At 50.5% G+C, this 21,496-nt stretch overlaps 1 protein-coding gene across 4 annotated transcripts in view; it reads left to right on the plus strand.

The window, feature by feature from the left end:
- The first annotated feature begins 9,119 nt into the window (after positions 1-9,119).
- Ccm2l (CCM2 like scaffold protein) overlaps positions 9,120-21,496 on the plus strand; it is a 35,995-nt gene continuing 23,618 nt past the window's right edge. For 3 of the 4 annotated variants that reach the window (XM_076851669.1, XM_076851668.1, XM_076851666.1), the window contains exons 1-6: positions 9,120-9,197; positions 12,286-12,453; positions 14,784-14,867; positions 14,971-15,154; positions 15,996-16,456; positions 20,164-20,299. In XM_076851669.1, coding sequence (XP_076707784.1) covers positions 9,168-9,197; positions 12,286-12,453; positions 14,784-14,867; positions 14,971-15,154; positions 15,996-16,456; positions 20,164-20,299 — 1,063 coding nt within the window. In that variant the 5' untranslated portion in view covers positions 9,120-9,167. The remainder of the gene's footprint in view (positions 9,198-12,285; positions 12,454-14,783; positions 14,868-14,970; positions 15,155-15,995; positions 16,457-20,163; positions 20,300-21,496) is intronic. The other variant, XM_076851667.1, reaches the window with a different exon arrangement.

Consider the following 21,496-nt stretch of genomic DNA (forward strand, 5'->3'; position numbering starts at 1 on the left):
GAGGCAACTAAGGCTCGGCGAGGCAATGTGAGGGTCTCCCTTGGCAATTATTTCACTCCCAGGGTGCTAGAATGGCCCATCTCCAGCATTCTAGAAGGAGAAGTTAAAAAAATGCCCTTCCCTGAAGCTGGGAGTCCTTTATAGCTCAGGAGACTCTAGGAGCCAGGGAACAGGAATGAACTGGCAATGCCGGGCAGGGCTTGAGGTTCATGGGGAAGCCACAGCCATATTTTCAGGGCTTGAACTCCACCCTCGCATCAGACCAATCCTACAGAACCTCTCTTCAGGGCCTCTGTCTGCAAGGTCAAGGTCATGGTCAAAAGGCTTGAGGAGAAGACTGTGAGCACTTCTCACCTCTCCCCGTTAGCTCAGCCCCTGAAATACATCCCTCCCTGGAGTTCAGGATCCCATCTTTCCCTTCCTGAGGTCCCCTTTCTGCTGACCTGTTTCCTTGGAGCTGTTGTTTTGTGTCCCTTTCTGTGACATAATCTACCTCAGCTGGTCTCTCTTCCCCATCAGAACTGTGTCCCCTGGGTCCTCTGTACCCCATTCTCTGACCTTCACCCTATCCTGGATGTGCAGACCTTCCCAGGACCCCTCCAGAGTCCTTGAAATGAGAGAAGTTTCCAGAAATACAGCTCAAGGGGGCTTTGGGGTCCCCTAAGCCAACCACCCTCTAATCCCATTATACAGGAGAAGTTGGGCCCCAGAAAGGACCAGGCACTTGCCCAAGATCGTACAGGAAGTCAGTGCAGTGGGAGTTAGTTGGGTCCACCGTAATTTTGCCAGGACCAGAGGAGAGCAGAACACTGGGTACCAAAGTACTGGGGGCAGTCGCCAACCCCAGGAAACCCTGTTCCCAAGGCAGACCTCTGTTTCTCTCTTTTCTTGACCTCCCACTTTAAACTGACCCCACAAGCTGATGACTGCTTCCCAAACCTCTCCAGGCACCAGACACCCCACGTCGCACCTCCATGCACTGATGTGCCTTGTAATGGTCACCCCAGCTGAACAACATAGGCCACCACCCTCCCCAACAGGGGGCTCCCCAACAAGGGAGTCCTTTTTGGTCCCCTCTTCTCATCTGCCCCATTCCTATGTCTCCCCCGCTGTCCGTCTTCCCCTCAGCCAGCTCTCTGCAGTCTGTATCTCCTGGAGGTGTGTCACCCACGAGGGCGGGGACAGCAGAGGGCTGGGAGGCCAAGGCCCCAGGAATGTCCAGGTCTGCAAATGTTCAGGGAAAGTCTTGCCTGGCAGTTGCAAAGCCCCCAGGAGACTGAAATTCTGCAGGTGCTAAACGATAGGGACCCCCCCAGACTCGCCCCCCCCCCCGCCCCCTGCTGCAAATGGGATAGTGGGTGTGAAAAACCTCATGCTGGTCAAACTGAACACTGTACCAAGCCCCTGGGGCTATCAGTTTGAGAGCTCTGATTCAAAGTGTTGGTGGGGGTGCGGGGCTTGGGGACTTAGCTTAGTGGCAGAGCGCTTGCCCTGCACTCCCAAGGCCCTGAGTTCTGTCCTTGACCCCAGGGGTGGAGGAAGAAAATGCAACAAATTCTGAGAAGGTTCCAGGGAGCCCTGCAGAGTCTGGAAGCCCCTCTGGTGAAATCAGGGTGCCTTGGCTCCTTCTGAGGCTTCTCTAGTCTAACCCTAAACCCCTTTCAAAGCACACCCAAATGCTCTCTCAGCTGTAAGGGAAGGGAAGTAGGGGAAGGATCATCTGAAAGGGTGAGGGGTTTCTCCAGGGCCTCAGGGGGCTGCTTAGGGACTGGAGTTTTCTGCAGTGGTGGGGACTCCTGGTTAGGAGGGACCTGCATGGGGTGGGCAGTGTCCCGGCACAGTAAGGTTCAAAGTCAGGACCCACTGCCCCCTTGGCACCTGCCTCCTTCCCAGTCTGCGGGCAGGGCTTGTGGGGAGAGGGATCTGTTAATGTCTGTCCTGAAGTGCTTTGTGATATCTCAATGGAAGGGACCAAGTCAGTGCCAAGACACACGGGCAGCTGTGGGCAGCAGCCTGGGTCCCTCTTCCCAGCCAGAGAGGTTTCTGAGACTCTGGGCTGGGGACAGGGGTGGGCTAGTGACTGTAGCGTGCCATTCTGGTTGGGGGTGGGGGGTGGGACATTCCTGGGTTTTGGTGGTACAGGCAGAGGCAAGGGGAGGAGGAGGGCTGGAGCAGGGCATTGTGGGAGTGGGGAAGGAAGGCCCAGTCCAGCTTGGCCTAGTTCCTGGGGGCAGAAAAAGCCCCAAGGGATGAAAGAGGGGCTTCTTCCAACTCACCTTCTAGAGGCAAGGAGGGGGCGCCCCTCTTCAGCAACCCTGGCCTATATTCTATGCACACTCTCTGTTAGGGTCCCCCAGGCCAGGGGTGGGGGCCCAGAGGCACTGCAATAATCTCAGAGTGGAGGGTACCCAGGGACAAAGAGAACAGCACCAGGTGGGCAAAGGATATCCCTCCGTCTCCCCAGCACCCCAATCCCAGAAGCTAACCCAGCCTAATGGAACCTTCTCCCTGCCTCTCTCCACTGGGCTACGCCACCCAGCTCCAAGGGGCCTCATGTGAACCCCCACAGTTTTCCAAACCAGTCATCAAATAGTGAAGGGCCCTGAAGCATTCCCAGGCTTCCCCTTGCTGTTTCCACCCCAGGGTCCCACAGTTCAGGGGATTCGTTTCTTGATGAAGGATTCATTTTGCCACATTAAATTAACTCAAGCTGGGCTTCTGGCTGTGGGTAAATGCTCCCAAGGCCTCAAGTTAGCTTCCAGGGCTTGAGGGTAGAGGAATTTCTGTATCCTATTGGATCGCTTAGTACGAAATTCTCAAAAGCACTCATGGATGCCTTTTCCGGTCTCCATAGACCCTCAGGCAGGATCCAGGACCCCAAGTTGAGAATCAATGGCTTAATTACCCAGCATCCTACTTTCTTTACAGAAGTGGCAGTTCCAGAGATAGGAGGTGATCTTCCCAGGGTCACACAGCAAATTGGTGGCAGGGTGGGCCCAGACCCAGGTCATGTGGGAAAGGATCCCACCAGAATACCCCCAGCTCCCATCCCTGCTACCTTTTCTCCAGGAACCACTAGCCATGCCTGAGGGACTGATTTCCCTCTGTCAATCAGCACAATCCTGGTGACTCTCTCCTCTGTGTTCTTCCTTCCCTCCCTCGGCAGCCCCCACCCTGCCCACTGTTTCCTATTCCTGGCCGCCTCTGCCCACCCCGTAGTTACTACATCTGTGCCATTCCCAATCCTCCCACTCCCACTCGCCCTTCTGAGCTTCCCCCAGGAGGGGGAGGGGAGCCCAAGCTGGGGCTTCTGTACTGAGACTCTTTTGTACACCACAAACTTTTTGTATATTTTTAATTTTGCTGCAACATGAGATATTAAAAGTCATTTCCGTACGTGCTGGTTCGTGTTCTATTGTTTTGGCTATTCTGGGCCACAGAAAGGAGATAAGGAAAAGGGGTTAAGAAAGAAGGCTACCTTGGGCCACAATCCCTGTGGCTCCTTTTAAGAAGATAGGCACTTGCCTGGGAGAGGGCAGAACGTTGCACAGACAGACTTTCCTATTGATTGAATAGAACCTTCCTTAATCAACCAGAATCTCTGGGCCAGACTTCCTAGGGATTATCTCCAAACTCATTTTATAGATAAGGGGAGGGATGGGGGCTGGGATTCTACTTGTTAAAGGTCACAGAATGTTTCCATGACAAAATCAGGACCCAGGCTGAAGTTCCCAATGCCACGAATATGTGTTCATACTTCCTATGTGCTAGGCAAAATTCTAGGCAGAGTGAACAAGAAAGATAGAACAGGCATGGTCCCTGCTTTAGAGGAGCTTATCTTCTATGGGACTTTGCCTCTAAGAAGTTCCCTATTTCCAGAGTTTCCATTCTAATCCCATTCTCCAACTTCAGAGAGCATCAGAAGCACTTGGGATAAAGGGGGCTTATTTCAAATGCAGATTTCCATCTCTTTAACCAGGGGAAGGACGCATAGCATAGATCGGGGACTCTATTTCAAAAGGTCTCCAGGAGGTTCTGCAAGGAGGTATGAAGAAGTCTCTAGAACCAGTCCTTTAAACCTCCCACAAATCAGCTCCTGCAGTTTCTTGCCGTAGAACCACCGATGGCTCCCAGTGCCTTCAGGATAAAGGTCAGCATTTTTGCCTAACGCTGACCTTCACAGACTGGGCTTCAAATACCTCTCGGACCTCATCTCCTACATAACCAAGCCTGGCCCACAGGTCTTCCAAGCCACCCTCCTTCCTGCTTCCATGAGACCCCCGTTTGCCACCTGACAGTCTTTCTTATCATCCTTCACACAGGTAAAACCTCAGTTTCCTAGGAGGGTCCCCCTTCCAAGTACCCAAGACCTGTTTACTCTAACCCCCTACCTGACCCCAGAGGGCCAATCATGATTGGCTTAAGACAGTGGTTCTCAAAGTGGTTCTCAAAGAGTAGCACCAGGGAACTTGTTAGAAATGCAAATCCTCGGGCTTACTCCAGAGCTATTGAATCAGCCAGTGTGTGGGTGGGGAGCAGCAGTCTGTCAAACAAACAGATTGATAAACCTTAGATAATTTTGATGCATATCCAAGTGTGTGAATCATCGATTTAAGTAGGGATTGGCGGAGACAGGGACCTGTGACCTGATGCTGGTGAAGCAGAGACTGCCCAGGGTCTCCTGTAGCCATATTTCCCTTTTTCTATAAAGGAACTAAAAGTTGCTAGGCACATGGCCACCTAGAAGAAAAGACTACATTTCCCAATGTTCTTTGCAGCAAGGATACCCCTGGAACTGAGTTCTGGCTAATGAGATGGAAGCAGTAAAATTTCGTGCTACTGTCCGGTTACTCTACTGGCTGAGTACAGCTTTGTGGAGAGCCCTCTTGCAGGTGGCATAAAAACACAGGATGGGTGCCCGGTGTAGTGGTGCACGCCTGTAATTCCAGTGGCTCTGGAGGCTGAGGCAGGAGGATCACTAGTTCATAAACCAGCCTCAGCAACTTAGTGAGGCCCTAAGCAACTCAGCAAGACCCTGTCTCTCAATAAAATTTCAAAAAGGGCCGGGGACATGGTTAGGTGCCCCTGAGTTCAATCCCCAGTATTAAAAAACAAACAAAAATAAAACACCCCACAGAATGGTAAAGCCACCCTGAAGGAAGCACTGGGGCCAGACACATGGAGTTGCCATGCCTGTGCTGACCTACAGGTGCCTTGGAGACAGAAAAACTTCTATCATGTTTAGGCCATTGTTATTTGGGTCTTTGTTACAGTCAAAATATATCCTGGCTAATGCCTCTGGACTGTTGGTTTCTAAGAGAACTCTTTCAAAGAGTCTCTGGGAAAGGTTTTCTTCCATGATAAAAAGACGCACAAGAAGAGACTCTGTGAAACCCTCTGTCTTGCCCCAGTGGCTGCACTCTGTGTTACTCCCAAGGAGGCCGCCGCCATCTTGCCAGCTGTCCTCGTTGGCTAGGTCTGCCATGACAGAATTCTCAGACAAGAGGACTCAAACAAGAAACCTATTTTCTTGCAGTTCTTGGAGTTAGAAGTCTAAGCCTCTCTCCTTGGCTTAGAGCCAACCGCCTCCTCTTCTCCCTGTGTCCTCCCACGGTCTTTCCCCTGTTCACAAGTGCCCCTGGCATCTCTTTGTACATCCAAATTTCCTTTGATGAGGACACTCCTAAAAGGGTGGCATTCAGACCTACCCTAACAGCTTCATTTTGACTCAGTTATCTCTTTGAAGGCCTATCTCCAAGTACTGGTCCATCCTCAGGTACCGGGGGTTAGTGCTTCGACATGCAGGTCGTGTAGGCCACGCACGAATTATCATAACCCCGGCAAAGTAGAACCTATAAGGAACTTTGATGCCATTATTGAGCAGCTGAATTAAAAAGCCCCGAAAGCATTCATTATCCGACGCCTTGCCTTGAGAGAGAATAAATTTGTCTTCTTGCCTGAGCCACCTTTGGTTGGATTGTCTGTTCCTTGAAGCCAGAATCATCACAACTCAGGCACCATGTGCGTGCTCAAGCTGTTCCCTCTGCCTGGAGTGTAACCTTCCTGCCATTCACCCTTCAGAGCTTGGCTGGGATGCCAGGATCTTGGAGAATGGCTCCTGATTCTGCCTTCCCTGAACAGGTCGCTGGCCTTAGATGAGAGTCCTGTGCTTAGGTGCCTCTCTCTCTAACCAGGTCAGGGTTGGCATAGGCACCATACACCTGCTGCCACGTCCCCCTCCTGCCCATGGCAGGCATTGATAATCAATCCCTTTTTCCTGCTGGGAGCAGATCTGGTTTTTATAATCCTCTGCACAGGCTCTCCAGGCAGCCTCTGCCAATCATCTGGAGAGGAATCCTATCTGCCACCGTTAAGTCTTTGAAAGCGGGACTTTGTTTGGCTCATCTCGTTTTTTATTCACAAGCTAATTTTAATAATATATGTTTTCATTGTGGGCCTCTGTTCCCATTTTATTCCTGTAGCCGTCTTCAGAGGCAGGCATCATTACCCTGTTTTTGACATAGGAGGATTCGGAGGCTCTGAGAGATGAAGTCACTTGTTCAAGGTCATTTACATTCAAACCCAGGTCCACCTGTCTCCAACCACTTCCACTGACATTTACTAAGCACTTCATCTGTTTGTAGCACCAGGCTTGGTACTACAGGGAATACAGAGATAATTTTCTATTTCTAGAGGTAATTGAAAACACTGGTTTTTAAAAATTTTGTCTACTTTATGTGGCACTGGGATTAAACAAAGGGGTGCTCTACCACTGAACTACATCCCCAATCCTTTGTATTTGTTACTTTGAGACAAGGTGTTGCTAAGTTGCTTAGGCTGGCCTTGAACTACCATCCTCCTGTCTCAGTCTCCCATGTCACTAGGATGACAGGCCTGTGTCACTGTGCCAAACACTTTTTATCCTAGTTGAGATTCCCAACAGTTCAGGGATGTTTGGAGTTAGTCCAGGAATAGTATAAGGTTCCATTTTATAGACAGGGAAACTGAGGCCCAGAGAGCAAAGGGCTTACAGAAGCCAGTCACAGAGGGCTGGGGCTCAGTGGCAGAGTGCTTACCTAGCATGTGTGAGGCACTGGGTTCAATCCTCAGCACCACATAGAAATAAACAAAGAAAATAAAAGCCAGTCTTGGAAGTACCAAGACAAGAGATCAACTTTCATGCCGGCTGCCACTCTGAAGGTGGTAATTCTGGACTGGTTCAAGGGGTTAAGCAACAATTTTGATGTCCAGAGCAGGATCAGGGATTGGCTAGCACATCCTGGCCTCTTCCTGTTGGTCTAACAGGCGGAGTGGAGATCTCATTTCCTGTTGCTGGGAGGTGACTGGCAGGATGTAGGGGAGCCGGAGGGAGAGCCATGAGGGCTGGCACTAAGCAGCCTGGGCCACTTCTTTTCCAATAGAAGGAGAGCCCTGATCCTCCCTCCAACCAACACTGACATGGCGGCACCCATGCTTCCCAAAAGCCTTCCGGGGCTGGGGGTGTGGCTCAGTGGTACTGTGCTTGCCCAGCATGTGAGAGACCCTGGGTTCCACTCCAACGCTGAACAAACGATCGATCGAACAAAAAACCCTTCCAAAATAGTCCCATGCAGTGACACCTGCATCTTACAATTTCCAATCACTTTCTCATCCGGGCCTTGTGTCTTCCTTGCCACACCTGTGACTAAGCAGGACAGGGCTCGGGGTTATGGTTCCACCAGAGAGAAAAGGAAGCTGAGGAGCAAACTGTCCGGGGAAATGCAGCAAAGCAGTTCCAGATCTTGGGCCTCAAGAACCTTAGTGTCATGACCAGATGAGGACGGGCCACTCAGAACCTTTCCAAGTGTCCTGGGGGGTGGCATGAAGAGGGCATAAGTTCTACAGGCAAGAGATGCTAAACTTTAAGTCCAAACCAGACAGCAGACCCAGGTCCTCTTATTCTCTAGGTGGCCTTCTTGAGCCAGGCTCTGCATTTGAGCGTCAGTTTTTAAACTTGGTGTAATCTGAATGATGGTAACCCAACATGCTAAGGAACCCGTGAGGTGAAATACAGAAACTGCTCAGCATGGGGAGTTTGCTTCCCTAAGGTTCTCCTAAGAGACAATCAAACAGTCCACCAGCCATAGGTAAGCAAATGGTTAATTATTTCAGCAGTGCTGGGAACTGAACCCAGGGTCTCATGCATGCTAGGCAAGTGCTCTGTCACTGAGTTACACCCTCACAGCACCAATGGTCAATATTTATTTATTTATTTATTTTTTAAATATTTTGTTAGTTGTGGTTGGACACAATACCTTTATTTTATTTGTTTGTTTTTATGTGGTGCTAAGGATCAAATCCAGTGCCCCACACATGTGAGGCAAATGCTCCACCACTGAGCCACAACCCCAGCCCCAATATTTATTGAACACTTAACATGTGTTATTATCTTCTAAGTGCATTTAATCCTTACAAGGTCACTATGAGATCAAACTAGTATTATATCCATTGTATAGATGAGAACAGCAAGGCAGAAGTGGAAATTGCCCAAGGCCATAACCCTAGTGGCAAAGCCAGGGTTCAAACTCAGCCAGTCTCCAAAGATTATTTTTTTTATAATCTTCTTCTTCTTCTTCTTCTTCTTCTTCTTCTTTTTTCCCCAGTACTGGGGACTGAACCCATGCATTCTTGGCAAGTGCCTTACCACGGAGGCACATCCCCAACCAATTGATTTTATACCTTAACCTGCTAGGACACCGCACTCTCACTCTTTTTCCACCCAGGGAAGGGGCGAGGCTTACCCCCAATTTCTGAAGGGAGAAGGCAACAGGCTGTGAAGGGGAACTGTCTTGGCTTGAGAAGGTCACACACAGGTGCAGAAGCAGGACTGGAACCTAGAATTTTCCAGACTCGGACTTCAAATCTGGGGGACTCTCCTCCAGGCTCACCCAACTGCTGAGCCCCTCAACAGCGTGCCTTCTGGCTGGAGACCTGGGGCCTTCTGCCTGGGCTTCACCCCTCAGGGTAGAGTCCAGGGCTGTGTCCTCCAGCACCCGCCCCAGCAGAGGGGAGGGACAGGAAAGCTGCAGCACTGGTGGAGTTTCCGACCAGGCAGGAAAAAGAACAAAAGCAGCAGGCAGCAGAGGGGGGTGGCCGGGAGGGTGGCAGGAGGAGAGGGGACCTTCACCATGGAATATGAAGTCAAGAAAGGGAAGAAGGTACGTGGGAGTTTGAGAGGGACACAGGGTAAAGGAATGTCCCTGAAGCCGGGGATGGAGGAGCCCAAGGGTGGGGGTGGCAAGTGGCCTGAGTGCAGTCTTCCTTCCTATTTGTCGGGACCTCCCTTTCTACCTATGGCAGCCAGACGTCTGGGCTCTCAACTCCCTGGCCTGTTTGTCCCCTTGTGGTGGCCTCTGCCGCCCCTGCACAGGACAAGGTCTCCCCAGGCACGTGCTTCCCTGGTGTTCCAAGGTCTCCCCAGGCACGTGCTTCCCTGGTGTTCCTGGTGGCTCCCTCCTGCAACTTCAGAGGGAGGGACGCAGGGCAGACCCATTCCCCTGCTCCCGGACCAACCTGGACAGAAGGGCCCAGCGGTGGCAGTCCTGAGCTAGCAGCTGCCCTCAGGGAGTCTCCACCTGCTCCCCCGCAGTGTTCCACCCACACCTGCCACTCCTTATCTTTGTACCAGGGCCAACTCCGAGGTCTCAGCCCTGGGGTCACCCCATCTTCACCCCTTCCTGACTCTGAGAACTTCTCTAGTCTACTTCTCTGGGTGTCTCACCTTCTTGGGGTTCAGGGAGCTCCTCAGATTCCAACTCCCATCCCACCCCCATCCGCACAGAGCCCTCTTTCCCCAAGAAGCCTGGGTCAGGGGCATTCTAAAGGACACCCATGTAATCTCTGGGCATCCAAACGTGTGTGTCCTGTCTTGGTTCGTTTTGTTGTTGTTTGTTCTGTTGTTGTTGTCGTTTTGGTTCCAGGGATGGAACCCAGGGGTGCTTAACCACTGAGACACATCCCCAACCCTTTTTATATTTTATTTAGAGACAGGGTCTTGCTAAGGTGCTTAGGGCCTTGCTAAGTTGCAATCCTCCTGCCTCAGCCTCCCAAGCCACTGGGATCACTGGCCTGCGCCTGCGCCCAGCTGTTCATTCTTTTAATAGATATTTACTGTTATGTGCCATGAATTGTGTCTGAGGCTGGTGAGGACGCAGAGGTGAGCAAAGTCAAATAAGGCCTTGCTCCCTCCCTGGAACTCACAATCTCAGTGGGGAAACAACTATTAACTAAAAAAAAAAAAAAAAAAGGCAATGGATTAACATAAAATACTCCATGCGCAGTTCTAGGAGGCAGACTATCAAGGTCCTGGCCATTGACTGGTCAGTTTGAGCTGAGAGATGATGGGTAGAAAGAAAGGGAGTGGGGAAGAGTGTTTTGAGCAGAGGAACAGCACATGCAAACAGCACGGCAGGAATGAACCTAGGGTAGGGAGAACTGAGACGTGGCCAGGTAGCTGGGAGTGGGGAGCCAGGAGGAGTGTGTAAGATGAGGCTGGACCATTCGGGATCACCCCACCCCACCCCACTCACCTACAAGGGATGAAGTCACAGCTCCAGGGGGCACTCAAGGCCCCTGACCCACATAATGACCGCTCACAGTCCTCCAGGATCATGCCTACCCAGCCGTCAGAGCTTCCTGGGGTTCGCCCCTGCTGCGCCCTCTGCTTGGAATGCCTTCTCCCTGATATTTTGCTCTCATTCTCAGCGCTTCCACATACCCCATGCAGGCTCCATGACACAGGTTCTAGAACCTGAGTGGGCATGGGTTAGAATCACCTGGAGAGCCTGACAAAATGCAGATCCTTGGGTCTCACCCCCACCCTTTGATCCAACAGGGCTGGCATGAGATCTGGGAATCTGCATTTCTAACCGCCCTCTCCACCCCCTTATCCCCCACCCAGGTGATATTGGCTGCGGGGCCATGCTCTGACCACTGGCTTAGATCCTGGCTACTGGAGCTATGGGGTGCAGACCCTAGCACCCACATCCACTGGCACCTTGTTAGAAATGCAGCCTCAGCCCCACCCCAGATCTACTGAATCAGAACTCGTGAGCACAGTATAGTCTGAGACTCAGGAGTTTAGGTCATTTATCACAAGCCCTGGAGGCAGGGCTGGGGAAACACCAGTGCAGGTCCAGCCACACTGGCATGAATGAATGCTTACTGAGCAAATCCGTGGATGAACACATGCACCTGAATTGCGCATCATTTGTTTGTCCTTGTTCACCCTTGTTGTGGAATCTAAGTAACCACACTACACGTTCTGCACGCTCGCTGGGCTTCAGCTGGGCCACTACTGAAATCACCCAGGGATGATTTACAAATCCTGATGTCTGGATTCCAGTTCCAGAATTTCTGATTCTCATGATTTGGGGTGTAGCTTGGACACTTGAAGTTTTAGAAGCTGCTCAGGTGGTCACAGATTGCAGCCAGGGTAGGGATGGCTGCTCTGAGGTGTGGATGTCACACTGGGTCATGCATCAGAATCACCTGGAGGGCGTGCTAAACTTCAATTGCTGGGCCTCCAGTGTGGGGTGGGGACAGGGGACCTGCATTTCTCTCAAGTGCCCAGGTGCCACCACTGGTCCGGGAACCACACATGACAACTGCTGCTTGAGAGAAGTGCTCAGATTTTCTTCTGGGGGGTAGGGGGGCTACAGGGGATTAAATTCAGGGGGACTTGGCCACTGAGCCACATCCTCAGCCTTATTTTGTATTTTATTTAGAGACAGGGTCTCACTGAGTTGCTTAGTGCCTTGCTTGTTAGTCTGTGCTGGGCCCTGGAATGCACATCTTTAACCTTGATCTAGGTCATTTTTTGTACAGGTGCCTCTGAATTAGACTTAAATTTACTTATTTCTAAATTTTAAGGAAACACAGAGGATAGCCTAACAAATACCTATGCACCTAACACTGGGCCACACCGACTATTTTTCTGTATTTGCTCCCATCTGGATCCATTTCTTACACCTAGCTGGAAGGGACTATACCTTCCTGGGTGATCAGAATGGAGGTTTTGGAGTTGGACTGCCTGGAGTGAAATATTGATTCCACCACTACTAACTGGTGACTTTACCAGTTAACACCCTGCCTGGGCTTCGTTTCTCCATCTATAAAATGGGTACCCTTTGTACAGAGATTTTATGAGAATTAAATTTGGTCATGTAAGTAAAAACAGCCAACAAGGAAAGCGATTGTCAAAGCCATTATCACTATTATTACTGTTATTCCCTCTGTCTCCCCCAGGGCTTTGTATCCCCTATTCGAAGACTGGTGTTCCCCAAGGCTGCACGCCGTGCAGCCTTTCGGACCAGTGTGAGCCGCCGGCCCCTGCACTCAATGCCCCTTTATCCTCCCGACTACCTCATTGACCCCCAGATCCTTCTGTGTGACTACCTGGAAAAAGAGGTCAAGGTGAGTGTGGGATGAGAAGGGGTGGGAACAGCTTTGGGGTCAGAAGAGACCTTTTCTGTCCCCCACACCAGCTCCTGACCAGGCCTACCTCAACACAGGGGAGGCTGTGGCTCATGGGAAACAGGAGGCCTGGGTCCAAGTTAGCCACACCCCTCTGTTATGCTGTGCACCCTCAGCAAGAGACCTCCTTTCACTGAGCAGCCGTGTTCCCATCTCAACATGGGCTCCTAACCTATTCCCAGGGGAGAGTGGCTAGGAGAGGGTTCCCTGCTCTGAAAATTCTGTTCTCCCATAAGCTTTTACTATGATGACTTTGTGGTTGCTCTGATAGTGTCCAGGTTAAGAGCAAGCCACAAAGGACTCTTGACTACCTAGAAGCTTTATTTTTATTTCCAGGATACCATGAAGGAGCAGTAAGGGATCCTAATTTAGCTAGGGGAAGACTGCAAAGGGATAGAGTTGCAGATTTAGCAAACAGGCCACCTAGTTAAATTTGAATTTCAGATAAGCAATGAATACTTTTTTAGCATAAACATGTCCCAAATATTGTACATACTAACCATACCAAAAACCTAAAAACAAAATTCCTGTTGATATGAAATTCAAATTTAACTGGCATCTTGTACTTTATATGGTTTATAAATACTGCACACTAACCAATTGTGCCATGGGAGCATCCTTGTATTTTATCTGGAAACCCTATACAGAGGGAAAAGCTAACCAATAAATCTACTTAAAAACTGGAGACTGAAATTTCATAGAGAATAAAAAGAAGAGGGAGGGTGGGCATGGTGGGGCACACAGTAATCCCAGCAGTTCAGGAGGCTGAAGCAGGAGGATTCAAAGGTTCAAAGCCAGGCTTAGCAAAAGCAACGTTCTAAGCAACTCAGTGAGACCCTGTCTCTAAAAATAAAATATAAAATAGGGCTGGGGATGTGGCTCAGTGGTCGAGTGCCCTTGAGTTCAATTCATGGTACTCACCTGCCCGCAAAAAAAAAAAAAGGATGAATGGAGAAGCCTGGCCCAACCAGTGGTGCTTGCCTGTAATCCCAGCAGTTTGGGAGGCCGAGACAGGAGGATTGTGAGTTCAAAGCCAGCCCCAGCAACTTAGCAAGGCACTTAGCAACTCAGTGAAACCCTATCTCTAATAAAATATATATAAAAAAAAGGACTGGGATGTGGCTCAATGGTTAAGCACCCCTGGGTTCAATCCCCAGTAACAAAAACAGAATGAAAATTATTATGCTGATTTGAAGCATCATTTTTCTTTCTTTTTTGAGGGACAGGGTACTGGATATTGACCCCAGAGGCATTCTACCACTAAGCTAGAGCCCAGCCCTTTTATTTTTTATTTTGATGTTTTTTGTTTCTTTGTTGTGTTTATGTGGTGCCAGAGATTGAATCTTGGAGTGTTCTAACATTGAGCTACATCCCAGACCTTTTTAAAATTCTTATTTTAAAATTCATTATTTAAATTTTTTTTAAATTTATTATTTTAAAATTCATTAAATTGTTCAGGCTGTCCTCAAATTTATGATTCTTCTGCCTCAGCCTGCTAAGTAGTTAGGATTGCAGGCATGCACCGCTACGCCAAGGTAGCACATCATTTTTCAGACAAAATGATATACTAATTTGACACCTTCTTTCCTTTTCATTTGACTTCTGTAAAGGAATCCTAAAAGGACAATTAGTTTGTGGTCCATTTGGAATGATGCTGGAGGTGGAGGCAGCCACTCAGGCTACAAGGAAATTCACAGGGGTCAGTTCTTTCAAGCTATAACAGTGGAGGCCAAGGATGTAGCTCAGGGGTAGAGTGTTTCATAGGAGAGCCCCTGGGTTCCCCTGCCAAATAAACAAAGCTATAGTAATGACTTTTGCTTCTTTACGGAACCTTATAGCTAAATGACCTGTGTTAAGGCAGTATCAACTAGCATTTGAGAGTGTGGGTTCTAGCACGTGGAGTCCAGTCTTGTCCCTTGTATAAACCTGAGTAGGTTTTTCTTTATTTCTGTGCCCCCACCCCCCGCGGCCTTTTCATGGTGCTGGGACTTGAACCCAGGGCCTCACACATGCTAGATAAGTGTCTTCTGGGCAGGATTTTTAGCCTTGCTGTGCAGTTTCATCCTTAGTGAGGATGAATGAATGAACCATAAAGCACTCAGAACTGTGCCTGGCTTTTATTATGGGTTCAGTGACATTTATTATTGGATTATTATTAATTTAGGTATTTTTATCTCAGCCTATCTTCACTGTGTCAGTAAGGAAGCCAGGGTCCACCAAGGTGTCAGAGTGACCTCTCTGTGCCCTCTCCTCCTCCATTCCCCATCCAGTTCCTGGGCCACCTCACCTGGGTGACTTCCTCACTGAACCCCTCCAGCAGGGATGAACTCCTGCAGCTGCTGGACACCGCCAGGGTGAGGCTCTGGGGAAGAAGGAGGGCAGGGTCTCCCTCAGGTCCCCTTCTCCCTCTCCACCCTCCCCGCTCCGGGGACTTAGGCGATCCGACCATCCCTGCAGCAGCTGAAGGAGCTGCCGCTGAAGACAACAGCGGAGCAGGACAGCATCTTGAGCCTGTCTGCCCGCTGCCTGCTGCTCACCTGGCGCGACAATGAGGAGCTCATTCTGCGCATTCCGACGCACGAGATAGCCGCCGCTTCCTACCTACAGGACGACGCGCTGCACCTGCTAGTGCTTAAGACCGGTACAGCATGCAGGACCCTGCCGCGGGAGGACCGAGAGGAGAGCAGAGAGAGAAAGGGCCTAACCTCTAGTCTTGGGAATGGGCGTGACCTGCGGCAGGGCTGGGGCTTGAGGCCGGGAGAGCGGTTATGGAAAAGGCCTGGTCACAATACCCTGAGACTAGCGGCAGGCGGAAGAGACCCTGTTCAAGTAGACTGAGCCCGAGGTTGAGTGACAGTGGGCCTGACCGCTTTCCTGATGGCAAGGGGTGGAGCAGTGGAAGGATGGAGAAGTCGGAAACCTGAGACCAGGGAAGGGCCCTAAGTTAAAGCGAAGGAGGGCAGGGTGACCGCAAGATCTGACCCACGGGTTAGGGGAGCCTCCAGGCTTGAAGGCGGGGCCACGCGCGGGGTGCAAGGCTAGTGACCGACCACTAGGGCGGAGCCAGGGGCGGGGTTGAGGAGACCCGAGAACGGGTCGCAGGGGGCGGAGGCGGCGTTAAAACTGGGACGTGGTCAGAATTAAGGACATAGCATAGAGGCAGGGTAAACTTGACCACCACCCTCAAGTCAGAGGGCAGATCAGAGGCCAGGGCGTTGGGGTGAGGTGAGGAGGGTAGGAGCGGCTTGGCCGCCACCCCAAGGCCGGGGGTGGAGTCAAAACCAGGGAGGAGTCAGGCCGCGCGCCTGGCGCGAAAGTAAGCGCAGAGTGAGATGCAGAAGAGCTTCACAGCCGGGTGGTCGGGGCGGGCCTTGGGCCAGGGGCACCCGACTCCAGAGCGGCTGGAGAGGTCCTCCAGGTGGCCTCGGGAGGGGCCCCTTGGCGGCGATCTCCTGCAGCTGACCGTCCCCGGCTTCTCCTAGGTCTGGGCGTGGACCCGGTGCCTGCCGGCGTGGACGCTAGCCCCGGTGGTGCGGGGCGTGACCCGGGCCCGCCGGGCGCAGCGCCCGAGAAGCGGCGGGTGGGCACCGCGGAGCGGCGCCACACCATCTGCAGCCTGGACTGGCGGATGGCGTGGGGCGGGGGCGCGAGCGCCGAGGCTCGGGCGGGGGGCGGCGGCGGAGGCAGCCTGGAGCGCCAGCGAGCAGGGCCGCGGGCGTCGGGCAGCTGGGAGCGGCGGCAGACGTTCAGCGGCAGCTGGGAGCGGCGACACACGGGCGGCGGCGGCGGCGCGGGCAAGCCCGGCGGCAGCTGGGAGCGGAGGCAGGCGGGCAGCGGCGGGGGCAGCTGGGAGCGGCGCCACCCAGGCCCCAACCCGCTGGACCCTCAGGACCCCAGCCCCGACGCCTACTGTAACCTTGTCATCCTGGCTGTGGCTAACAGGGTGAGCCCGAGGACACCTAGTACCATTCCTGGGGAACACTGTACCCGCCCACCCTGCCCCTTTCACCAGATCCTGGGGTCTGCCTTTTCCTTCCTTCAGCCCCACCCAAGACTTAGGTGTGCCCATGACTCCCACCCTATACCCTCTGGGACACATCTCCCTGGGTCCCACAATGGGACGAAAACAAAATGGCCAATACACTTAAGAGTAACCCCCTCCTCAAGCCCAGCTTCTGCTGGTCAATTTCAGCACCGCCACAGTAACAATCACGAGGACACTAAGACTAGCACAAGTGGAGTGCCAAACCACGGCAGATGGGAGATGGCTTTAGCATTTAAATTTCATGGCAATATTTAGTGGCAAATAATATAGCGATTTCCAATCTGTAGGGATGAAAACAGATCCAGAGATAAGGTAACCAATGAGAGGTTGCACGGGAAGCAGAAGACGTAACTGCCATTCTTGCCTTCCCACCAATCTCCTTCATTCTCCACATTCACCTTTGCTCTTATTCATTTGATTGTGTGTATTGAGTGCCCGGCATGTGCTAGACATTGGGCTAGGTGCTATGGATGCAGAGGTGAGCAAGACATTTGGTGTCCTCCCTTGCCAGCACACAGGCTAGCTGGCACTTTCAATCCCTGAGGCTTCTAAGCTTTCCTCTGCCTTAGGGCCTCCAGCTCTCTTCTTGCTCTGTATAAGCAGGGGTGAACAAAACAGAGGTGGTGCCTGGAGGGAGAGGTGAACAGTCACCAGGAATCTACACACAACAGATTCTCTCCCCTTGAGACACTCGTTCATCTGGGTCTAGCTCTACACATTCTGGTTTTCCTCCTGCCTCCCTGGCTCCTTCTCCAGAGCTGGTTCCTCTTCTCTGCAACCTCTGAAAGTTGGAATGCCTCAAGCATTATCCTGGATCTTCATCCCTTGGCCACACTCATTTCTAGGTGATCTGTAGTCCCACAGCATGTGTGTATGTCCCAGTGTTGGCAGTACTGGGAGTTAAACCCAGGGCCTCACACATGGTATTCAAGAGCTCTACCACAGACTGCCTCTCCAGTTTTCTTTTTTTTTTAAGGTGGACACAATGTCTTTATTTTTACTTTACTTTATGTGGTGTTAAGGATCAAACCCAATGCCTCACACATGCTAGGCAAGCACTCTACCCCTGAGTCACAACCCCAGCCCTTTTAACTTTTATTTTAAAACAGGTTCCTGCTAAGTTGCCAAAGTTGGCCTTGAACTTGCCATCCTCTGCCTCCGTCTCCCAAGTAGCTGGGATTGTAGGCATGCACCACTACACCCACCTAGTCTTGTGACTTTTAAAACACTGGAACCTCCATAATTTCATCTGTCACCAAATCTCTATTCAGTCTCTCCATTCCAAGGTCTAATGACCATCTCAAGCCTAATGCATCCAAACCTGAGCTTTGGATCTCCTCCCCCAAACCTGAGGACCCTGACCTCCCTGTTTGGTGACTGGCAGCTTCATCCTTCTGTTGCTCAGGCGGAAACCTTGCAGTGGTCCTTGGCTTCTCCTTCTCTCCCTTCCTCTGCTCCCTTTCGCATACACCCACACCTGTCAATAAATCCTATTGACCCTGTTTTTCAAATATGATCAAAACCCACTTCTGCATCTTCCATTGTCCCCACCCGGACCCACATGCCATCTTCTGTCACTGGAATCATGATGTCATCTCTTCGCTGGCTCAGCCCTTTCTTATAGTCTGTTCCCCTACAGAATCAGACTGGTTCTGTTAACACAGAAGTCACATCATATCACTGCTCCAAATCTTCCAGTGGCTCCTTCTTTCACTTGGAGTAAAAGCCAACATCCTTACAATTGCTTATAAGGGCATCCAAGCTCCAGCCATGACCCCCAGCCCCTCTCTGGCCTCAGCTCTTTCTACTCCCACCACCTCCACACTTTATTCCACTCTAGCCAGACTGACCTCCTTGTAGAGTGCAAGAGACCTGTGTGTTCTGGGTGGCTCTCTGTGGTATCCCTGGCACCTAGAACCATGCCTGGCACATAATAAGTGCACATTAAATACCAATTGGCTGAATGAATAAATTAATGCATCTTACATTATGCCTTTCGTGGGGACTAGGAAGGAAATAAGCAGATTGCATTCATAGAGACTGGGAGAGGGGAAAGTGAGTTTGTGCTTTTCAAACTGAAGGGCAAGGAAGAGGAAGGAGTTGGCAGAGGGATGGGCCTGGAAATCAGATTCCACACAGAGGTGACAGTGTTCACTGTCTACCCCACCAGCCTGTGGGGATTTTAGGGTAGAGGGCCTGGCCTAGAGCTTGCCACATAATAAGATGAAATGAGGACTTGTGGAATGAGTAAATAAATAAGAGTTGCTCTCCAGGGTGTCTGAGCCTCTGGGCTCCTATCTGAGGCACCGGAGTGCCCAGGAGGGTAAAGAAGTTAGAGTCAAAAACCACACGTGCTGCCAGTTTTATCTAATGCCACAGACCTGCTCTCTGAGCCCAGGCAAATCACTGAACCCCTCTAAGTCTTAGCATCTTAACTATAAAATAAGGATCCTCTCTGCTCTGTCCACTCTGTAGGGTCATTGTAAGGATCAGTCCTGGCTTAACGATTAGTAATTCCTCATAACCCCCGATTGCCTATCCTGAGTTACATTTGAATTTATACCTTGGACTTTTTAGAGACACAAAAATAGCTAATAGCTGCAAGAAAATTATTCTGTTTTCATTAATTAATGCTTTCTTTTGTGTCTCTGCTTAAACACATAAAGATATGAATTCTTCAAAGAATGTGCAGTCTCAAAAAAGTTTTACCCAAGAATTTGAACTCCTTCCTTCAACCAGAGAATGAAGTTTATGTATTCATTCTACTTTGATTTTCACACTGAATATTGGGAAGCTCATATCTAAATATGGCATCCAGTAGTAGTAACTATGTTGAGGTTAAAATCTTCATACTTTTTTTTTTTTTTGATACCAGGGATTGAACCCTGGTTCAATCTGAACCACATCCCCAGCCCTATTTTGCAGAGACAGGGTCTCACTGAGTTGCTTAGTGTTTCACTTGTTGCTGAGGCTGGCTTTGAACTCGTGATCCTCCTATCTCAGCCTCCCGAGTCCCTGGGATTACAGGCGTGTGCCACTGCGCCCGGCATTTTCATACTTCTAATAGCGCCTCCTTCTCTCTGGATCTCAACTTTTGTACCTGTATTAAGTTAAATTGGAGCTTAATCTATTATTATTACTATTATTATTTCAGTACTGAGTACTGAGTCCGAGGGAAGTTTATCACAGAGCTACAAGCATGGTCTATTATTATTATTATTATTATTTGAGATAGAGTCTCACTAAGTTGCTGAGGGTCTCACTAAGTTGCCCAGGCTGACCTTGAACCTGCAATCCTCCTGATTTGCTGGGATAACCAGCATGTTCCACTCTGCCTGGCAGATTACAGTTCTTTTTGATAAGTTTCGGGACTCCCATAAATTGGAGTACATTTTTCATGGCAGAGAAGACAGAGTTCTCTGGATTCTATAAAGAAGTCATGAAACCCAGAGAGTGGCCATATAATTTTGATGGGAAACATCTCTGATATTGATTTAAAGGGGCCCACGGGCGTGTGCCTCGGAGCCTGCCCATGGCGTTTGAGGAGGCGGCAGGCTTCCTGGTGGTGGGGAGGGCCTGAGCTCTGCTCTTCCTCCCTGGACCAGGATGCCGCCGAGGAGTCCTGTGCACTCATCTGTCAGGTCTTCCAGATCATCTATGGAGACCAGAGCATCGAGTGTGTGGATCGGGCTGGTTACCACTACACGTCCACACCTGACCGGCCATGGCTCTGCAGCCGCAGTGAGTACCGGGGTCCCTGGCCTCCCCTTCTGTGCAGCATCCTCAGAGGTAGGGGAGGAAGGATGGCCCAGGACTCAAGGCTAGTGCAGGCCTTTAGGGATCCTAATCTCTGCTAAAATTACAGTGTCCCCTTAATATGTAGGTAAAATAAAATGTTGATCTTCATGATGACCTCAAACCTGGTTCCATCAAAGATGTTCAGGATGCCCAATTCAGATTGAGCTCCTCACACTTGAACTTTTCTCTTTTTGTTTTGGATACTTTACCAAAATCTAAAGCATATGAACTGCCTTTCTGAACCTTCTAGTCTCACTTGACTCCTAGATCAAAACCAATATTTGCAGATGGGACCTTGGATACAGTCGAGGGCTGGAATGAGAATGAGATTAACAGAGGCATTTATTGATCACCGACTATCAAGTTGATATTCAGGTGTCAAATCTTATTCAATCCCCATAGCAACTTATCTGCCCTCTTGGCCTCGCACAGGACAGGTCCATCACAGATGGCCAAGAGGGACTCTTTGAAGGGATGTAAGAACCCTTGGGGCCTTATGATTGCAGTTTTACAGATGAGGACACTGAGGCCCAGAAGAGTCAATAGTAATAGTGACTATTTCCTATGGTAGGTTACGAAGCTGGTGTCAGTGTCAGGATTCAAACCCAGATCTGTTGGATTCAAAAGCTTCTATTTGCAACAACCTCACTTCCCAGGGCCTCTAAGTGAACCCCAACCACAGCCCCCAGCAGTGTAGTACCTGTTTGTGTAGCTCCTGCAACAGAGCGCCTGTTCTTTTCTTTAGAAGGCCCTCCCACCCATGGGAGATGAAAGTCAAGTGAATGAGGTCGTTCAACAGATTCAACAAATATTCCTGAGTGCCTACCACGTCAGATCCAGTGACGTGGATACACTGATGGGCAAAACCAGAGGTGGCCTCATCTTCTCGAAGCTTTGTGGCTGAGGCAGCTTGACAGTAATCAAATAACTGCACAAATAAATATGTAGCCAGACAGTACTGTGAGAGCGTTAATGAGGAGCCAGCCTCACCTGAGGAGTGACCCTGAGTGAGCTCAGCCCAGAGGCTAGGGACAATTCCTGGAGGATGGGACAGCACGCTGGGAAGAGGCACGGTCTCTGTAAATAGTGCTCTTTTCCTCTGACGGTGTTGACTTCTTTTCCCCTCATAAGATTCTTCTT

Source organism: Callospermophilus lateralis, chromosome 3 (assembly GCF_048772815.1).
Source record: "Callospermophilus lateralis isolate mCalLat2 chromosome 3, mCalLat2.hap1, whole genome shotgun sequence".
Lineage (NCBI taxonomy): Eukaryota > Metazoa > Chordata > Mammalia > Rodentia > Sciuridae > Callospermophilus > Callospermophilus lateralis.